Raw genomic sequence first — 21,538 nt, 5'->3', positions numbered from 1 at the left:
TATCAGAATTACCACAATAACGGATGTATGTAAATTATTACTGTTTGTCTCAGCGATAATCGGACGTTAGATCGAACATGTTTCTTGAATATGTAATGTTTTCAAATGAGCTATTTCCTCCCAAGCTAAATAGGGGACAATAAATATTAGGTCGTTTAAATTTATGTTGGTTTATATCCATTGTCACGTATTATGGACGAAAACAAATGTGATTTGAAAACAGATCCACGCGTTTCGCTTTATTATGATTTGTAGCGTTTACAGCGCCAACATTTTGTCTCTCACCTTTATCCTACCTTGTTACGTATTCCCAGCAACATCTTCGCTAACAAATCCAAGGAGATATTAAGTTTAAAGTTGTTACGGTACTTGACTTACAAGGTTTCATTGGCAGGTTGAAGGCTGATGGTGTCCGAAAAATATGATTTAACGAACAGACCTAAGTAACTTGGTATTCGCGTGGCATACTAACAAGGTGACACAACAGTATTTGTGACAATGATGTGCAAATGCATACAATAACTTGTCACTGAAGGACGCAATGGTCTATATAATGTAGAACCACATAATTTTCCAGGCTTAAGTACGAGCGGGAGGTGTCCGCGTGTTAGTTTATCGTTATGGCTATCATCGTTAGTTGCGGATTGACAGCCTTTTGTTACTGATATTATTGTTCTATATATTTTTGCTTCATGCATATTTATTCTGCTTTTTTATTGACGCATTTGTGACGAGTTCTGATCGTTCAATTCAACTTTCAATTGATTATCAATCAATGAAAGAATTCAATCCATGGCTGTTTCACTCGACCTTACCATTCTCGGCCTTCACGCCATGTACGTAAATTTTGCACAAAAAGTAGTATTTAAATGGCAAACGTAATCAGTCAGTTTTTTGTTTACTGCCGTTCTTCCTGTCGGATGATTCAGGAAGCGGGCTTCGTGAAGTCCGCGGAAGCGACGAGTCATCGTCCTCGGCCAACTAAAACCTTTCGCCATAACAGGGCGTATACCTGCCCCGCACATATGAATGACAATTCGTTCGCGTGTGATTTCTTATATGCGCCGAGCGTGAACCAATTTTCCTCCATTAGTTAGTCTAGGTTCAGCTGCACTTAGACTATGCTATGACACGCACTGCGTTGTGAAATACATTCAGACAGACTGATTAAACAGAAGTTATGAAAGATTAAAATAAAATATAAACTCATTAGCCCACGGCTTCATTCGTTGAATCTCTTTCAGAGGTGGAATTTCCAAAAAACTCTTCTTACATTATAAAAAGAAGCTTTGTTTTAAACAAAAAAAAAAAAGCACTGCTAATCTTATAATTTATATAAGTACATCACTCAGTTTCTCCTTGATATAATTTAGATTGTAATGCTACCAATTCTAAATTGTTTGTGATAAAAGTCTACCAAATCTTTTTACGGTTCTTTTTAATATACCCTAATGGCACATTAATGTTTGTTCGATCGAATAGATCACAACAACACAATCCCATCAGCGCGAGGGGTCCGCAGTGACGACAGAAGCGCCCGCCGCCCATAAATACTTTTTTTCTACTCCTCTACTTTAATCTGGCATTTAAATAACCAAAAAGTCTAATATAAGTACATACATAATTAAACTCTTTGAAAAAGTGTACGCTCTATGGCCTATAAAAGCATTGTTTACAAAGTGTAACTGTACTATAATGTCGCCAAAAAAGCATTGTTGTTGTTTTTTTTTTGACCTGGAAACTGGCACCTTTACTTTGTTTGGTGCCATAGATATACTATAAAAAAAAGTATACATTTGCCGCCATTTTCCCGCGCGTTGGAAAATAAATTGGAAAATTTTTGTGTTTCGTTTCAAAACACTAAAAAGTATAAAATAAAAAGGAAAAATGGATGAAGAACTATTGATTACCATATCACACAATACCATTCAATATTTACATCTTCATTTTTATAAATAAAATTTTTCTTTGTATAATTTTTGTTTCATTTAAAATTACGTCGTCGTAGAAAAAGTATTGTATGCAACGTTGTATAACTAGGTCAAAAAATGCTCGTGGCGTCTCTTATTGCGATGTTCGCCAAGGCTCACATCGCAACTCACGCCACTCGCATTTTTTGACCCTTCTTATACAACTGTTGCATAAAATACTATTACGAGCGCTTTATCGACACTCAATTATCAAAATGGACAGAACAAAACGCACGCTCGGTAAACATAGGCCGATGCGCGCGCGCCCTTCACGCACTACGCAGTAACCCTGTATGACGCCATTGCCTTACTTTATTACATTCACCGCTTCAAAAAAATAACACTTATCAAACATATAAACGCTTTCATACCGGAAATACACTAACATACCACATCGATTAGATTCCACTTGGACTTTGGTATTTAGTTGGCATGTTGACATTTTTATGTATTGGTTGTTTAACTCGTTTGGGATGAATGTAAATTAGCCGCGGAGATAATTTAATCTAATTAATGTACCTAATTCCGACAAGCGATAAACAAACAGGTAGAATGAGCGAATTAGTGAAGGGAGTAGTGACTGACTGAGTTATTTTATGGTGCGGGAGAGATGCGAGTCGGTGCAGCATGAAGTAAATTTAAAATGTTAAGACAGTAGGCATGGCGCCCACACGCCGCCGCCGCGCCGCTGCGAGCCGCGCTGCGCCCGCGTCGTTCGTTATCGAGGCGTGTTGTTGCGCAACTTGTTTTGCTCCACATTTTCTGCCACCTATTTGTGAGGCCCACTCCCACCGTATCAACGTAAATAAGTAAGTACCAACAGTTTACGATCTTAACTAATTACCACAATAATAGTAGTGTGCTTCGTGTGACATACCTACTCACTATTCATAATTATTAATGTCATTCTCCATGAGGAAAAACAATTATGAATTATTGTGGTAATCGCCAGTCAATGAATATGAACGTGATTTAAATTGTAAAATGATCGAGTGCTTACATTATTAGTAAAAAATGTTCATCATTAGAAGTCTAATGATTGCGCCTGTAATAGAGCACTTGAGCGTTTTTATTCAACGCCACAAATGGCTGAGATTGCAAACGGATGTGAAAAAACAGTGGTAATTTGCATTTTGTCGTAACAAGCGGTGTGAATGAACAGCAACAATAACAGGCGCGCACGCGGCGGCTGCGGCGCGGGCGCGGGCGGCGGCACGGCGAGCGGCACGGGTGCGCCATGTGAGCCGACCATTGATATCTTCATTCACACACCGGAAACATAAATCAACGTGCCGCGACGCTGCTCGGGATCATTCAGCATATCTTCAACTTTGTGTACAAACCCTATTGTATTGTTTCTTCAATCAACTTATAATCGCCCACCAAGCGCGGAATTGCATCCTGCTAAAAGTACCGCATAACAGCCGCATTAATTTACCCAATGGCTAGCCAAGTGCTTTTTGAACACGAAGATAATGTATATCCAATGGTGATCGCTCTAAATGTTTGCTCAGCATACCGCGAAAGCATTTCGCTAAGCATGTAGAGTCGGTTATGTTTAGGATAAACCGGATGTCCGGTAACGTTCGTGCGGTCGCCGCTGATCGCGTGCAGGTCTGAATCAGTGGAGTGACGCCAATTATCGGCGGAGAAGCGGTTGTGTTTGCAGTGAAAGTGCAGTGAGTCACGCGCTCTCGGAAGTAGGTGCGCGTGCGCCGGCGATGGCACGGTCCGTGATGTGCCGTTCCCGGGAATGTTCCTGGGAACGGCACATCACGAACCGGCAGTAAAAAGACGCAAAACTTAGGTAAAAAGAGCTTTATTACTACATAAGCTTTAGACACCTAAGTTTTAGCTTTATTATACTGTAGACGAATTTTTAAATAATAAGTTTTAATTTTAATACACACTTCCTCTCTTCCCTTCAACGTTGCTGTGCCCTACAGGGTCCATTTTTTAGTTCCTATGCCTATGTAACACCCCATTGTACTACATGGAATGCAATAAATAATTGAGAATTGAATTGATCAGTCCAGAGTACAGGAAAGAGCCAGTATCCTTACTACTAAAGAGTATTTACAACGGGAACGGGTGTTGTGCCAACGATGGACCTCTCACGATTCCCCCATATGCCAATGCCAGCCCACCGCCATGTCTGAAGTAAAATTCGCTATTACTTGATTACTGGACAGTTTCTTTTGTCTTTGTGATATGTCACCGCAATAGTCATGAAAATACGATTTTCTTGTTTACTTTTGTGAGTTTACAGAATGTATATCTATTATTGATATGACCATTCTAGAGAGATTGTAGCTCCTATTGGCACAACTATCTGGTGGAATATTTTTATGTTTTGGATATTGTCGATTGTTGTTGCTGATTGTACCAGTACATAGTCTAATAGTCGAATAGAGCACAGCAATTAGGTACTACTCGTAGTGATAAACAGGAAAATACGACTAAAATAAAGTCACGTGGACTTATTTCATTAACTCGTTGAAGGAACTACTTGGGTAGCAAGTCCAATGCTAGGCCTGCTACAAACGCAGCAAAGTAATAAAATATGAATGTAAGTACCTCAGTACTGTCTTACGCTTACAGGGGCAAATAAAATAAATTATTATGACTATCTTTAATTTCATTGATGTTTTATTAACGTCCAATGAATAATGTGATGAAGGTAAGTACAATGGTGCGCATAATAAACTGCGAACTGCGATCTTGGCGCACAAACAATCCGTTTTTCTATTCAACTGCGTAATAGTAACAATAGAGTAGCAGTGCTCGTTTCCCGCGAGTACTTACGCCAAGTACCAGAGCTCAGAGAGCGCTGACGCGATGTGCATCACTGCATACATAATGTACGGCGCGCTTACTACGAACATACTCGTACACGTATGACGCAACCTGTTTATTCGACGAACATCGACGAGCGGACTCAATGACTATAATTTTACAAAATTATCGTAAAACGTAAAAGCGACGCGGATTCCACCATTAATAACCAGCCGGTGCCGGTACCACGCGACTGGTGTTGGTCGCGCGATATGCATCGCTGGCGTGTATTGTTGGCGAGGAGCTTCGATTGAAAGCTCGTTGGTGTTGTTTGGTCGCTGTATGAATTGAGCGGTGGGGTGTCATGGTACAGGGTAGAGGGGCGGGCGGAGGAGGCTGTAGTAGCGACGTAGTAAGCGCGGGCCGCGGAGGGGGACGAGCTCGTCGCGTTCAATATTTGTCAGTACCAGTGTAGCCTGCTAGTGATGGGACTGCTGGTTGATCTGTTGTTATTATCGATATTTTCAACACTTAATGACATCCTCTACACAAATTACAATCTTCGTTCTTTTTAGGGTTTTTTTTTTAATATTTCGGTGGAGGATGTCCCAGAATTTATACTGATATTTCAGGCAAATATTTATTTCAGTGGAAATAATATATTATGAGAAGATAATCTCCTTCTACCTATTCTCATGTCTTATAGGAACCTACTTTTTAGAATATTATGCTACAGCATTGGCGCTTATCCAAATTATCATTAGGATGTCAGAATCGACAGGTTCAGCATCGAGCATGTAACGACAAGGCTCGGCCAGGAGTAGTAGTACAATAACATTCCGTACTCTATCTATAAATATCCGCTGGCGCGGGGCGCGGGGCGCTGCGGCGAGTTCATTTGCATCGCAATGCACCGGCGTGGCTCGGCGGGCGCGCGCTGCACTCTGCGCCTGCGCCGCGCCGCCCTCCCCCGCCGCTGCCTTGTTTACTACTCCTACCTCGCTGGCGCCTTCCTAACTAGTTCGCGCCAATCTCGCTAATTGTTAGCTGACACCGTTATTACGCAAATTAGTCCACGGAAACGACCAACGGCTACAACACCATGACATGAATGGAGAGAAACCGATACCAACCAATAACAAAGACACCAAGAAGTTATTTTGAACAGCAAACTTCCTCGAACAGAAAAAGCTTATTTCACTAACGAATACACCTGTCCTCTGTACCTACAATAACAACGCAGAAAATAGTTTCATGGACAAAAACTGGAATCCCAGGCGAGGCAAAGGCGCCCACGCTCTTCCACGCTGCGGTTTGTTTACGCTACATGGGGCGCCATCTTGCTTCCTCCCGCGCTTTTTTCTTGCACATGCGCTGTGCATTCGTTCCCTACAGCTTGGAACGTATCGAAACGTAGTAACCTAATAACATAAACCGCATTGGATGTAGGTAAACAACCACAAAGCAAAAAAAATAAAACATTAATACCATTTGATTATTAGCAATATAACACGAATTTGTTTTTAAAACAGAAAACCACACACTTTTTAATATAAGATTTCAATTAAAATCTTCGTTTACTTAATAAGGAAAATGAACAGATAAATTCAATTATGAACCTTATCAGAAGATAAACAGACTGAAAATGTTGATGAGAAACAGGTCTTGCTTAATAATGCGGAGGTAGAAAGTACATATTTTACCCCAAATAATCTACCTGACATTTTCATTCTTTTTGCGAGAAAACGGAAGTTTACTAAGTAGAATGAAATAGTTTTAATTATATGTATTATTAAATGTTCCCACGCTTTTATATTTTCATAAAACAAACAATAAATATGCCGTATACTATACAGACTTCTCAAATATATTTTTAAAACACACTTTTAACGGATGTAGAGTTAAGGAATGTGTATTTTTTCTCGAAATTTCAGTTCAATACCAATTCTCACTCAAAACATCTTAACGTTTTATTTATTTTAATAATTTTATTCGCAAACATAATTAATTACATCTGAAGTGGATTTCCCTAGGTAAGTAAAGTAAACAGTTGTTCAATTTCGTGAACACTGCCTTCCCAAAACGTGTATTACTGCGTAGTAGGTACGTTGCCGGATCCGGAACAAGCTATCTACGCAGTAGCACGACCTTGCGTGTCACTTCCCTGGTCTAGGACGACGTATCCAGAGGAACCTCTATGATTGTTTATTTTTTACAACTATTTTTAAGTTTTTGCAGATTATTTTGTAGTCGTACTAATTGAACTCTTAATTTGATGGTTCCATCGAAGTGAAGTATGTATAATTTACAAAAATTACCTACAGCGCGAGAAAGCATTAAAATTGATATATCAAGAATTTTGTTTTTATACTATTCATGGAATGATGGAATTGTTAAAGTGTCAAGCGTTTTAAACACATATTTTTTGTTGTTAACGAATACCTACGCATCTGTTTCTGACTATAAAGCCAGAATTGGTCTCAAAAAACTAACATTCCTTTCTGAATTTGATTTTACCGTTACTTTTCCATGAATAATTTTCCCACAACGCAGTAAATCAAAGTTTCCCAGATATTGTTTATATTGTTACGCAGAAGATAACCTGATGACGCGGTTAGCCGTAATTGAAAGGTGATCCTGCGATCCGAGATACAGTATCGACGACATATCACCGCTTTCACCGAGAGATTGATACCGTATCGCCCGCTTCTATCTCACTTCCTCATTCCATATAACCAGATATTGTTGGACACCACATGTAAAACATTTACCGTATGTGTAGGTTCTTTTACATTAGAATTGTTGCTGGCAGCAACACATGTTTAAAAAGTAGTAATAAGTTCAAGTTAGTAATATTTTTGCATATGGCAATTACTATTTAAATTGAATGACCGTTGCCTCCCTCGAAAGTGTAAATAAATAAACAGTGACATAGAACAAACTAGTGTTGCATTTTCACTTGGTTGGAAGAAAAGAAGCCTCGTCCTCTCACAACCGAAGAATTTTAGAAATTTCTTTTACATGTTTTCGCAATTTCCCATGAATATGGGCGTATTTTCCATGTTAGAGGATAAATAACCATTTGATAACATGGAAAATACGCCACTTCAGTATTCTCATACATGCCAACCGAGTTAGCCGTTATTACTACTACTAGCTACTGATAGTAGCTTAGTAACAATGAAAGCTAACTCATTGAAATGTAATAACCAGCGATAACAGTATCACGCCGGAGATGTGCATCGGGTCCCATCCTTTGTAACTATTTTTATATAGCTCTTTGGCTATACATATAACCAGGGGCGGGCGTCGGGGAAAATAAAGTACCTACCCGAAATGTACTGGGAAGGAAAATCAATATTATAGAATAAATTCTCAACAACACAACAACAAACATCAAATTGTAATTTTCCACTAAACGTGCTTATTACTGTTTTCTTTCCTGTTCAAAATTTAGGCAACTAGTAAAGTAGGTGGTCCATTACACTGGTTTCTAAGTAGCATAAAAATGTGTATGAAATGTACATTGAATGTTATTGAAATAATTTATGATTTTTATATCTGAAAGTATTGACTGAAAAACATTGAAACATTGAATTGTACTGTATTCATGTGTTATGTCTGATTGTTGAAATTTTAGTTCTGTGCAATAAAGTATATTTGATTTGATTGAAAAGTAAAGAAAAGAACTTTCAGATCAGCTTTGGTTGAAAGCTCTGCCGTGCCTTAGGACATCGATCCAGGTTGTCTGTTTGTCCGGGCTAGAGACTCACGTGTCATTATCGACATTTTCCTGAAGACTTAAAATATATTTTTCCCTGTACACAAAACGCGTTGTCCGTGTATTCTTTCATCCCAATTGTGTCAGTGAGCTTCTTTTTTGATGTGACTTATTGTACATTTACGTTATTGGACAAAAGACTAGTGAGCGCACACCTCCATGTTCTACTCCTGGCTATGTCCCTGATCCCATTGACCTTACATGGCAACTGATGTCTCGTGCAGCCGACCTTGCACATCCGCAAGGCTCATTATGTAACCACAGCGTACTGTCATAATCGTACTGTCAATATTACTGGTTATTAATAGCATAAACTTGTGGTGTTCGTTTTTTTGGCGCTTTTGTAGCATTGTCTGTTGTTGGTAGTAAAATAAAACGTATTTTGATGTTAGGTACCGTCATGTGGTTGTAATTTGAGGTCATAAGCAACTATAATAAATACTGATTTAAAATATACTTACTCAAAGCTGAGTACCTATTATCTTAGGAATGAAACTATTAAAATCTGCATCATGATATAAATCTTGAGTAAGTACCAATCAGTACCTACTAAATCTGAGTCGCAATTCTTGGTAGACCCACTTCCGTAAACATTGCACAATGATTATCTATTTCTAATATATATAGTTTACAATCGTCAACTAGTCTGGCAAGTTACTAATCTATTCTTAGCCATTGAGTTAGCTGTGTTGCAGATATGAAATAGCATGTTTTGCTTTAGAAAGCGCATTTGCTCACGACACTGCGATAATCAAAAATCTACTTCTATTGAGAAGGTTGAAAAACCAGTCATCTTACATTCTTATAACTTAAGTATGTGCATACTCATACCTGTAATGAATTTCTGGGAAAGTAAAATAACGAATACTAAAAAAGTTCATTAGATTTTGATTGAACCGTAATTTGATAGGTCCTTCCTAGACAAAATATTGTAGGGATCAGATAGTAGGAAAGGTCCCCAAGCCATCACATCGCCTATATAACGCATTCTTGATAGTCATGGCGGCGCAGCGCGTGGCGAGTGTGACGGCCTGGGATGATAAACGGCATTTTTTTAAACCAAGCATTATGTACGTCTATCCATTAGTGGAGAATGATACCCAAGGGAACAGATGGTTTATTTTTTTTAAATACTTCTTAAATACTAAGGCGTGCTGATTATGTTTGAGTCTGCTAAAAATACGACTCAAGTTAACACTAAACACTAGTATTTATTTATATCTGAGATTTACAAGCAAGCCGTATATTATGTATAGGCATACAGGTAGTATGTAACTTTGATGTAAATAATAATGAAATATATCTCGTTCTAGTGTGACTCACTATTATTATTTATTGCCTCTTTATCTAGGGGCACGGTAGTGCCCCCGCCAAGACGACGAAGCGCAAAGTTAGGGCACTACCTACCTTTTCTCGAAATGTTTCGTCGATATTTGAACCCTCATAACTCTGGTTGTATTATACCAGATAAACCAAATATTCTCAGCATATTATGTAGTCAGCAGTGGACTTATTAAACAAATAAACTTTAAAATGCATAAATGCTATACTAATGCTATGCTAATGCTATGCTTTTTGTATTATACTTTAGTTTTTATTAATATTTAAAATACCCCGATTTTGACACTCACTGACTCACTAACGATCATCATAATTATAAGGTATTTCCAGATGTCTTAGAAGGCTGAAATTTGGAATATAAGCTTGTATTAGTACACAAACAACAAGAAAATTCTAAAACTTTAACCCCCCCATACACAGACAAATTTATTAATGCGGTCGAGTTGTATAGCAATTGTATTGAACGTAGTGAAAAGATAAGTTGGTCGCGCCGTACCTTGGTTGACTTCACTGTGTTTCGCTTAGATGTCGCTGTGTAAAACCGTGAAGTCGAACCTTCTCAAAATAGCCAGTTTCACGCAACGAAACGGACAAGCTCCATGTTTTCCCTAATGCGTAGAGTTTGTGAACTTAGTTTGTATAGTTAGGCTGTCTGGAGTTTGGCTCTACATAAGATCTTATAATTTTTTGACATTGTGATCGATATGATCTCGTCTTGGCTACATTTTTCATGAAAATGTTTTTGGTGGGATTGGATTTACATCTTATTGTAATTGTAACGCTGTGGACTTTACGGATTTACTACCTGCATAACCAATGTACTGTGCAATCTTTTGTTTTTGTTTCATTAGACAATATCAGCAATTTTATAGGTATAGGTGTTTCAACCTTTTGTTTTGCCCAGCTAACTTTTTATAAGGTTGAAAATGCGGTGGCGGTATTTATTGGCGATAAAACAAGACTTTTTTTGTCTCGTACATAGAGTTATTCCCGGATTTGTGTTATATGTACGAGTTTCTATGTTCTAAGTAAGTCTTATAAAGTATAAAATGTTATCACCTCCTTCGGGTATATTTCAACGGCTTTTCACGAATGAAAACCATTATATTTTTATCGTATTTGTGGGCCAAGAGTAAATAAATTGAATGGATGGTATTTGCTATATTCTGTGTCAAAAATATGGTATTTCGATTTATCAAATGCCTACAACAGGCTGCGGAAGGCGGTAAATCACGTTAAAAAGCGATCCCGTCAGTTGGCGGGTCACCTGCGTACACCAGGTGTTTCGAAGCTTTTGACAAAATGCCAAATGCCTTACGACATTATTGTCTCATCTGATTTTCTTCTTATTCTTCCGAACCTTCCAAGACTCCCAAGCACTGCCCATTGAAACAAAATTTTTAAACCATTTCTCATCATCGCTAATTTAAAAGCCACGCTCTTGTCGCATATTTATGTAATATTCTCCATTCTTGTATATCAAAGGCCAATTCGTTGACTTCTTCAAAAGACACAACGTTCACCTTCTCTTTATCTTGATCTTCCCCTTGCTCTCTTTTCATTCCAATCAACCATTTCTAGAGTCCCCGAAATAATGTCCTGTTAAATGAATGTAACTTAAAAGCGAAATAAATTATCTTTTACAGACGTTTTATTAGGTATAACATTGTCATATCAAGTATTCATCTATTTATTTAGTATTCATCGTTAAGTTCACGTTCCCATTCTTTACCTATTAAACTAGTTCATCAAATCGATACTCGAATTTAGGAACTATCAAATATTGATCGTCTTTTCAAACTCATATATTACTTATTCTTCAATATATATTTCTTTCTTAGTGTTATCCTATGTAAACGCATTATAAATCGTTATAAAGTCTTATTGTATTGTAAAGATTTTTGGATATCTATCCACATTGCGAAACACTTTTTTGACTCGCTCTCTTTTTGTTCGTCTTCTGGCGGAGTGTCCATGACTTGCCCAACATCTCTGTGATGATTTCAACATCAATTACAACGTCGGCGGTACTTCGTAGGTCAAATCAAATATGTGCGACGCAATAGACCAATAGTCTTTCATTGTTTATTATGATATAGCTACTGTTTTATAAAGATATATCTATACGAAGCTTCCTATTTTATTTACTGAACTAATTCCAAATTTCGTATTTTAATTAAACTCTTATCATCGTACGTGACAGCCGGTGGAGTACTTCAGCAAATTAAATGATTGCGATAAAAGTATCATAAATTATGTCAGCAATTTACGGAGACCTAGGGGCGTGTTACTTTATATATCCACTTTTTAAGGTATATTACAATACAGGTTCAAATAAGAACTGGGTGTCAAGTGATAAGACACAGAAAATTCATGAGACATGTTATTACAAATGATGATCTGAATACCCTATAAAGATTACGATCTACAACATGCAATATTTCTTCTTTGATATTTGCTACTTTTCATAATTACTGATTTTAGTAGTTTCGATCCGGGTAAACAATTCTTAAGAAAATACTTGTTAAGAATAGATAATCGATAATGATACAGAAGAGAGAGACCTAATTGCTATAATAATCTGAGTTCTCTGTATATATATTTCTTCTTACTTTTGTTACATAAGAGTTTGGCATGGATTATACAGATTTTACTAGATTTATGTGTCGATCAGGGTAAACATTTCTAAGAAAATTGCTCATTACTAATACATAAATCTATAATTCCAGTTAGTACTCTAGTTATTACTACCTTGAATAGTTAAATTAATAACAGTAACTTTAACTTTGATTTAGCTTATAAACAAGATGTTATTGCTAATAACAATTCGTTGTAAAGATTTAATTGACACATATTCCTCAAACTCTTTAAGTTATATTTCTATGTATTCGTGATTTTACTAGAACGGCTTTATTGCAGTAAACAGTTCTTTGGAAATAGTGTTCGTAAGAAATGATAAATAAATAATTCGTGTTAATCTTAGACCCGTATCAAAGTTCGATCGAATGTTTGTCGTTCAGTTTTACCATGGGGCGGAAATATGTTCGTAAAGTATGTGTAACTTGGAGTAAAATAATACTTAAGTAAGCTTTTTGGAGGTTTATGTCTATAATGAAGAAGTTTGAGACCGTCACGGCTATTCAATTTACCAGCTGACTTTTTTAATCATTCGAATCGAATGTTTCTTGACGACTTGATTGTATTCGAAATTATTAATATAATTATACAGAGTTAATATGTAGTTGCTAGTTCAGCAGCTTACTTATAGTGAGTATTTAAAAACAAATCTATCGCAAATAAAATGGTTAATAGATTGATGTTCTATGAAATAAAGGATAACTAACCAGATAAGCTCCGAGTAGGTACAGCCACGTAATAAGTCGCCCTCCCCATGTGGTCGCCGGAATTGCCTCGCGGGAGGCTGTTAGTGGTAAATAATCAACTTGTACGCGAAAACAATAACAAATTAATCACATCTAATTAAGGAGCCACCATAAGTGGATAGCTTGATGACAAGCCAACTTGACGTGTTGTTGGCAACAATAACATACCAACATAAAACATCATGTAACTAGAAATATTATAAAGTGGCATAAGTGTAAATATGTAGTGTGAGATTTCGTGTTAAACAATGTCTACAACATTCTTAACAGGAAATACGTTCTTAACCTTATTTATTCGTGTACACGAGATTTTTCTCTGTTGATATCGAATTCGAAATTCAATAATTTATTTAATCATGTTCTTCTCTTCCTACTTACTAATTACTGAATTTCAAATTTAATTTGGCTGTGGATTCGAGTACCTTTGACATTTATCTTGTTTCCAATTAAGTTCTAGCTTACTAACTAAACTACCAGTGTTTAGCTTATGTTTAGGGCCTACGCAAATCCAAGGAATCATTCCAGTTACCAGATCTTCCGCCTAAATATATTATGTTTATTTTGAAATATACTATCTACTAACCCACAAAGAAGTCAAATAACATAACTTCTTTGAAATAAGTGGTATATTCTTGTCAATAAATGAAATGCTGGAAGTTGTCACATTTTGCACCTGTCTTCCATTTTACTGAATTGAAAACACTAAAATTACTATACAGTGGTTTATTCCGTTATTTTTCTAGGGGACCGCTTACCTAGCCTGAGCGTATTGACAGTTTTGGCTTTTACAGAAGCGACTGTCAATCCATCCACCAAAGGCAAGACAATTCCAATCAGAAATAGCACAGTAGTGACCTGCGCTAAAAATGTAGTCATTAAATTATATAAAGCTAACCGCTTATTGTCCTTTGTTCCAGTATGTCAAACGATAGACGTGAGGAACACAGCCAAGGAGCTGCAGAAGCTCCGCGGGTGCCGCGTGATCGAGGGCCAGCTCAACATCGTATTGCTCGAGCGAAGCACGCCGCAGGACTTCGCCAACCTCACCTTTCCCGACCTCCGGGAGGTCACGGGTTATGTCAAGATCTATAGGTAAGTCAGTGCGATACAGTAGAATATTCCCAAGGCCTAATGTGCTAAATTTTGTGGTCAAATTATACACATGAAATAAAAAAAAATGTTTCTTAGACTTCACACTTGCAAAAGTTGCACGTGCGTCATGCAAAATACGAAGCTTTTCCTTGTTTTCGTATTTATCCGGCTGCTTGCCTACTTAGTCAGATATTAGCATAATTTTGTGTTGCACTTGCTGAGACTTCGACATTTAATATTGTATAAAACTTTGAAAGTTTGAAAAGGGGAAAATGTAGGTATACGGAATGTTAGAGACATACGGAATGTTATGAGAAGGACGTGAACATAAAACTCTTAATAGAGCTTAGCATTAGGTATGCAGAACAGCGGTACATCAACTGGAATTTCTTTTTGGGCTAAATAGGATATTACATCTTTATATCTCAAATAAAAGCTTGTAAAGAAATGTATTCAAAGGTAAAATATTTTAGAACATATAATCAGTGAAACAAGTTGAACTGAGAATTAGGTACAGTAGGTTATTCAGGCTCTCTTACGTCGATTATTACAGGCCTGAAATTACTCGTATGTATGAATGTAGTACTGGATTCATGATACCGAGATAGTAACTGTTCAGCAGTAGACAAACGCAAATTAAATGAAAAAGAAGAAATGTCGAACACACTAATTTAGAAAATATTTAAAGTGGATATTCATAAGGTTAGGTCATCATCCACTTAGTGATTATATCGTACTTATTCCGGGGTTCGCTTACTTAACAACTTGACGGTATAAGGTCTACTCATGTATATCTATAATGGAAATCATTGATTGCAGGATGCGGGGTATACGGAATCTCGGCGACTTGTTTCCCAACCTCTCCGTAGTGCGAGGCATGCAGCTGTTCAAAGACTTCGCCATCGTCATATTCGACTGCGAAGATTTTGAGGTAAGTACTCTGTAGTTATACTACATACTTAAGGTATAATTATAACTTGAAATCTTTTAGGACTGATGTAAAAAAAAATAAGTACGGATGGAGTTGATATATCACTTGTTCACTTTAGTTGAGTACAGAAGTAGTGACACTCCGAAAATACTGCACATTAAGTTCCGCAGTGAGAGTTCGCGCAGAATAGAAAATAGTCTTTACCCAGATGTGGGATAGTACAATATAACTAGGCAGGGTTAAAATAATAAGAATCCTTTTTTCTTTCTCATATTTACTAAAATAAAAGAAAAAATCAAGTTCCTTGCCACAGCTTGCGACAAAAATGAGAGGAAATTAAGGTTTCGATGAAGGTCTGGAGTTATGACGCACTTACCCTTTTTTGAAAGAACCGTTTTATCGTCGACAAAATTGAGATTTCTCCTCTAATATTTTTACATCATACATCGACATAATCTGCTATATTTTCCAATAGAATTACGCAATGATAGCGCGATTTTGTTATTCGGTGTCGTTATTGATGCTATGGTTCATAGCTTATCATTTGTGTACGTTTGAAACTAATGAATGAATTAGATAAAACTACAGGTCATGACCGAAAGCTGGAGTAATTTGTTAACGTTTACACTTTATCACCAAGGGTTTAGTAATGATGGGACTGTTCATTTGGTATTGGGATAATTTCCGAAATTCGTAAAATGATTAGCAGCAAATGGAAAATAGCCTACTGCGAATAATGTTTTTTTTTAGTCAGACACCTCCACTAACTCGCAAGTAGGCTTAGGCCGAGCAGTAATAGGACGTACAATTATGTTATGTTTTCTATGCACAGTCATACGAAAGCAATTTTATCTGTCTTATCTCATATTATTTTTGTACAGTGTGTTAAGAGAGGAGGCCTATACCCAGCAGTGGGTGGATACAGGCTAAGCAAATAGATAGATAGATGTTAAACATAACATAAGCTCACGACTATATCCCAATTGGGGTAGTCAGAGGTACATCTATCGTAAGATGAACTAAGTACTCACACCTTACAGAGCTTTCCGTTAGATCAACGTGATTGGTGAAGAGGAGGAGGAGAGGTGGTGAGCCGTAGCACCGTCTATAATGGTCTAGCCAACTATGTTAGTGAAAACTGCATTTAAGATAAATTTATAACCCATTTGTGCAAACGCGGTACCGGGGTTCGAACCACCGGAGCGCTACACCCCGGAGTCTTCATACAAAAAACTTCGCTTTACACAAGACCCTACGCATTGACGTTATCGTACACGCAAATGTGTGGGTGACGGCTGACGCTCACACGATTGATGACTAAAGGAAGACCGAGAGGGGGTGAGGTAAACCTAGCTCAGCCGCTGCGGGGAACGGAGAGTTGCCGTTCTATACGTAGTATTACTCCTTACTCTATACCGATGCTCAGGCCCACAGTGACTCTCATTTTTCTTAAAATATGGTATATTTATCAGATGTTGGGGCTCCGGTCCCTGACGACGATCGAGCGCGGCTCGGTCCGCATCCAGAACAACGACAAGTTGTGCTATGCCAACACCATCGACTGGGGCCGCATCATACAAGAGGGGGGCGCTGCTAACAACATGATCAGGGTGAGTGTGTGATATATTGTCATACTAACAACTTACCCGCTCAACGCCTATATAGTGTTCATGCATGATGTAGGTATAGGTATTATTACTATAAAATAATTATGTCTTTGCAATTTTTATTTTATGTAGGGTTAAGTATTTAAGATATTTTTAAGCTACGTTTAGGATCTATAATTAACGTAGTCTATACCTAAGCACTCTTTGTTTATAAACAAAAACTGTCAAACTACGCGTCACTTCAAGTGACTTGGAACCTGACAGTTTTTGTTTATTTAGTGGTTATGTAACGTCACACTAAGGCTGCCCCCACATTGGGCGTTGGTCGAGCGTACGCGTTTCCTGAGCGTGCTGCCGGCGTCGGCGCGGCGCGGACGTCGCGTCAGCGCACCGTCTGCGGGGCGCGGGCTTCGCGTTGTCCAGCGCCGCACAAGCGCTGCGTGAACGCCGCGCTTACGTCGCGTTCCACGGGCGTTGGCCGAGCGTACGCGTTTCCTGAGCGTGCTGCCGGCGTCGGCGCGGCGCGGGCGTCGCGTCAGCGCGCCGTCTGTGGGGCGCGGGCTTCGCGTTGTCCAGCGCCGCACAAGCGCTGCGTGAACGCCGCGCAGACGCCGCGCTTACGTCGCGTTCCACGGGCGACTGACTGACTGACTGAGATGCTAGCGGGCGCGGGGGGGAATGTGTGCGGGGGGCACGGGCGGCCGAACGCCCAATGTGGGGGCAGCCTAAGGTCCATCATGCCCGACCGTGTGTCGGGTCTTGTAATACACAGATAAAAATCGCAATCTTGTAAAAATAAAATATTCAATAATTATCGTTAAATGATAAAAACTACCATATTCGACATATTCTATATTTTATTGTTTCAACTGTCAAGTAACCAATTATGATGTTGCATCGTGCTTTGTACGCTTCCAAGTAAAAGGGCAGAGCTTAGGACGAGATAATACGTAAATAAGAGACGGATACGATTATTGTAGCTGTTGTCAAAATATGTAATTTCAACTGCTGGATTACCTTACCTACCTTTTTTGACCTTTTTATAAACGTTTTCTAAACGTGCCAACAGTGAATAAGTTCTAGAAAAGTCTTTAGACATATAGTTTGCTGTCGAAGTTTGCGTCTAGTTAAATGTTTTCCTGAATGTCATTTAGATGTTTTTTTTTTTTATATTTAAGTTTAATAAAGAAGTTTTACTTTAACTCGTCTCCATATTAGCAATATTTGTATGTGTGGCTTACTGAGGTTGACAAAAACGCTCATCATTATGATAAACATCAAGACTTGATCAGACTGGCGGAAGACAATCGAATCATAATATTTGTAGTAGCGAAAGCGCGAGTAATCTGTAGACGTTCGTAATAATATCAAACAATCTGTCAGCTGGTTAAGTATACATCGCTCAACTATTATGAAACTCCGGCCAAAAGTACCGATTGGCGCAAGACATTTTTTGGAAGCTAAGCGAAAGCGTTTGTATTATTTATTCATCAGAATTTGTTTTTATTGCGTCATGAATATTGATTTTCATTTGCGCAATAAAAATGGTGACTTTATTTTAATTTACATAACAAATAAAATCATTACTTTTTAAAGTAACTTCAATGAACTAGCTAGAAGAGGATCAGATATTAAGATATTTGGCCCAGAGCCAATCCTGTCAATTCCCTTCAGTCAAATGCGGACGTAGATATGAGACTCACTCAGCAACAACAAAATGAGAGATGGCAGTCGCAGGATGTCATCGCGTCAACATCCAAGCTAACGCGATGACTGCTCAGCCTGAACCGAATTATCTCCGAATAGTGGTGGGAGTTATTACTATTCATTGTCCACTGAACAAACATCTATTCACCATAGGGTTAACAAACAGCCCACTCCGTAAATGCCGTGTGGAAACTCACGTAATCCTGCAGTGCGCGGAAGTTGCAGCATCACGAGCACAAATACTCGAACTAACGAAGTAGCACCGCGAAGCCGCGAACTCCAGGAGGCTTCTGAGCTTTTAGAAGGAGCTAGATTGCCAAGTACAGCTAATGTTTTAAAAATCCCAGATAATGGATCAACTAACGTACCCTATATCATACCATACAGTGTCCTTAAAGTTACAACGTATTTTTCTAAATCCGGTATTCTGGATATGCGTGTAGCTCTCATGTACAAACTTACAAAAAGAATATCAATCCTAATACCAAAAGTGACTGGAAGTCGGCTTAAAGCCAATCTTGTAAACAGATATATACAGTAGGATTAGGGAATATGGAATTGAGAGAACGTTACAAAATTCAAAAAGCGTTACCTACGCTTCTTCCAACTAAGCTGGATTATAAACTGTAATAGGTATGAATTTCTATTTATAAAAAGCACTATAAACCTGACCTAACCTACTCTATTTCTCAGCGGAGATTTATTATAAATAAACAAATAAGTACGCTTTTTCAATAGGCTTGAAAGATAAACTCAGCGAATTTATTGTTAAAGGGTTTACATTTTAAATGTATTCATTTCTATCTTTACACGGCACATTATCGTTCAGACAGTTTGTTTACGATTTCACCTACATTTTTTATATCAAGGTTCAGAATTCAGATTGAACAAAATTTATAGGTCTACCGCCTTTTCGCCGTATAATTATACGCCAAATGTTCATTACCCAAACAATGTTTCCCAAAATGTTTTGATTGCCAACAACGTTTCACGTAAAAATGTTTGCCATCTGTTTCATTTCCCAACCAACTTGACTGGTATTATGATATTGTTTATTATGCTGGTTTGACATTTGGCGTTTGTATGAACACGCAAAAAAAGTTTAGCAACTATGATCAGTGAAAATATATTAATCATATGAATTTTAAGACGTCTTAAGTGTTAAAAGACAACGACTAGGTCATGTTACTATGCTGATAGCATGAGTTCCACCTCCATCAACAAATCTTGAAATGAATGAGCGTTTTATTATAATTATAATATCCATGTCATTGTTTAATATAAAATGCGTGTTGATGTATAAAATGGCTTTGGAGATTACAGGAATACTAAAATAGCTCAAGCACTTACTATATTATACGTCAGGATTGTAAGTAGGTTGGGAATATTCGTTTACCTTTACCTTCCAATTTACCTTATAAATAAAAATAATCGATTAAGGATACGTTCAGCCGTTCAGTGTAAGAGATTTTATATTACTTTCCCACGCTTGGCGGCCGCAGTGTGACGTCCGAGCGACCGGCGTCGGTCGGCGTATTCGCATACTATGGCAGTAAAATGTGCATAAAACGCACTACACATTCTCACAACGCACGTAAACCTGTAGTAAGGGCACGTGAAAGTGATTTCAAATACTACAATGTATTATTGCATACGCAGATGTACACAACATGTAAATATACGATCGGGAAAAAACCTATTTATTTTTGCGGCGCCACCCGTCGTCTCTATTTTATGTGAAAGAATTCCAATAATATCGTGGGCGATAGGTAGGTAACTTTGTCTGTTGTAATGATAAATGGTCGTACGGTGCATACCTGTTATCTTCTTGTAATTTAGAAACTTTTATATAGGCTTCCTTCCTCACAGTCCCGTAGGAGCTACGCGTATCTAAAGTGGATGTAAGTCGTTTCCTGACGTCTTGACTATTTGGGGCTCTAACTACCCTAATGTGAAATAGGAGCGTGAGTTTACGAATATAGGTATATTTGTATAAAATGAGTCAGTCCGGGACGAGTCATGGGCTCGTTGCTCACTGCTGACAATAACGACGCTGCGGTTCTCAGCCAATATATTATTGTTCCTCACCAAACTTGTTTTCGGCACGGACCGTGGGATTTCTTTGTTATTAGTTCCGTCTCGTGTGTGTGTATAGCTAAACTACAAACGCTATGTCGCTTGCTTCCCCCTTCCCCGCCCCCTCGAACACGTGTTTCTTGTTTCATTAAACACCTAACTGTTAATAATTTTGCTATTGAATTGTTTACGATTTACGACATCTAATTGGATATCATAAATTCAAGAATGGAACACAACCACACCTATTCGTACCCAGAGTTTTTGTGAGACAAACATGCGGATTAGACAGCGCGCTTTCAAAGATTGCCATAAAAACAATTAATAATACAATAACATTAAAAAATGCTTGGTTGTTTGAACAGTTGTTTATCTTGTTTTGAACATGCCAATTGCATAGCTAATTAGTCTTGTTTTCCTTGCACGGTTTCTTTCTATTATTTATTAGGTATTTACGTACTCTCAAGAGGCAAGGCATTATTATGTATAGAACACCTATTCGTACAACGTATTAGGGTAATTAACTTGTGAAATAAACTGTTTCGCAAAATTGTAACGTTACGACGAAACAGCATTAATGAGTGTTATTATTCTTTAGACATGCAAATCGAAGATAAGACCTTAGGAACTATAACGCGATTTTAAGTAGGATATTAGAAGCAGAATAATTCTGCGTAGTAAAACATTTAAACTTAAAACTGCTATTTACCGATTTTATGCTATTGGATTTTTTTTTAAATACCTAATATACGTAACATTATCGCATTTTTATTAGGTATGAAATAAGGACTTCATACGATTCGATCCAGAAAAATATATCGTAATGCACAGTATTGTTTACTGTTAAAAAATAATAGCGCTATCGAAATTGGTTA

General features: G+C 37.8%; 1 protein-coding gene across 2 annotated transcripts in view; it reads left to right on the top strand.

Moving 5' to 3' along the window:
- The window catches only part of LOC126372783 (insulin-like peptide receptor), a 90,288-nt gene that overhangs the window by 39,878 nt on the left and 28,872 nt on the right, over positions 1-21,538 (top strand). For both annotated transcript variants that reach the window (XM_050018685.1, XM_050018674.1), the window contains exons 3-5: positions 14,168-14,342; positions 15,162-15,273; positions 16,746-16,883. In XM_050018685.1, coding sequence (XP_049874642.1) covers positions 14,168-14,342; positions 15,162-15,273; positions 16,746-16,883 — 425 coding nt within the window. The remainder of the gene's footprint in view (positions 1-14,167; positions 14,343-15,161; positions 15,274-16,745; positions 16,884-21,538) is intronic.

Source organism: Pectinophora gossypiella, chromosome 2 (genome assembly GCF_024362695.1).
Source record: "Pectinophora gossypiella chromosome 2, ilPecGoss1.1, whole genome shotgun sequence".
NCBI classification, from domain to species: Eukaryota; Metazoa; Arthropoda; class Insecta; order Lepidoptera; family Gelechiidae; genus Pectinophora; species Pectinophora gossypiella.
Note: the sequence above shows the minus strand (reverse complement) of the source record. Positions and strands in the feature narration are given on the sequence as shown.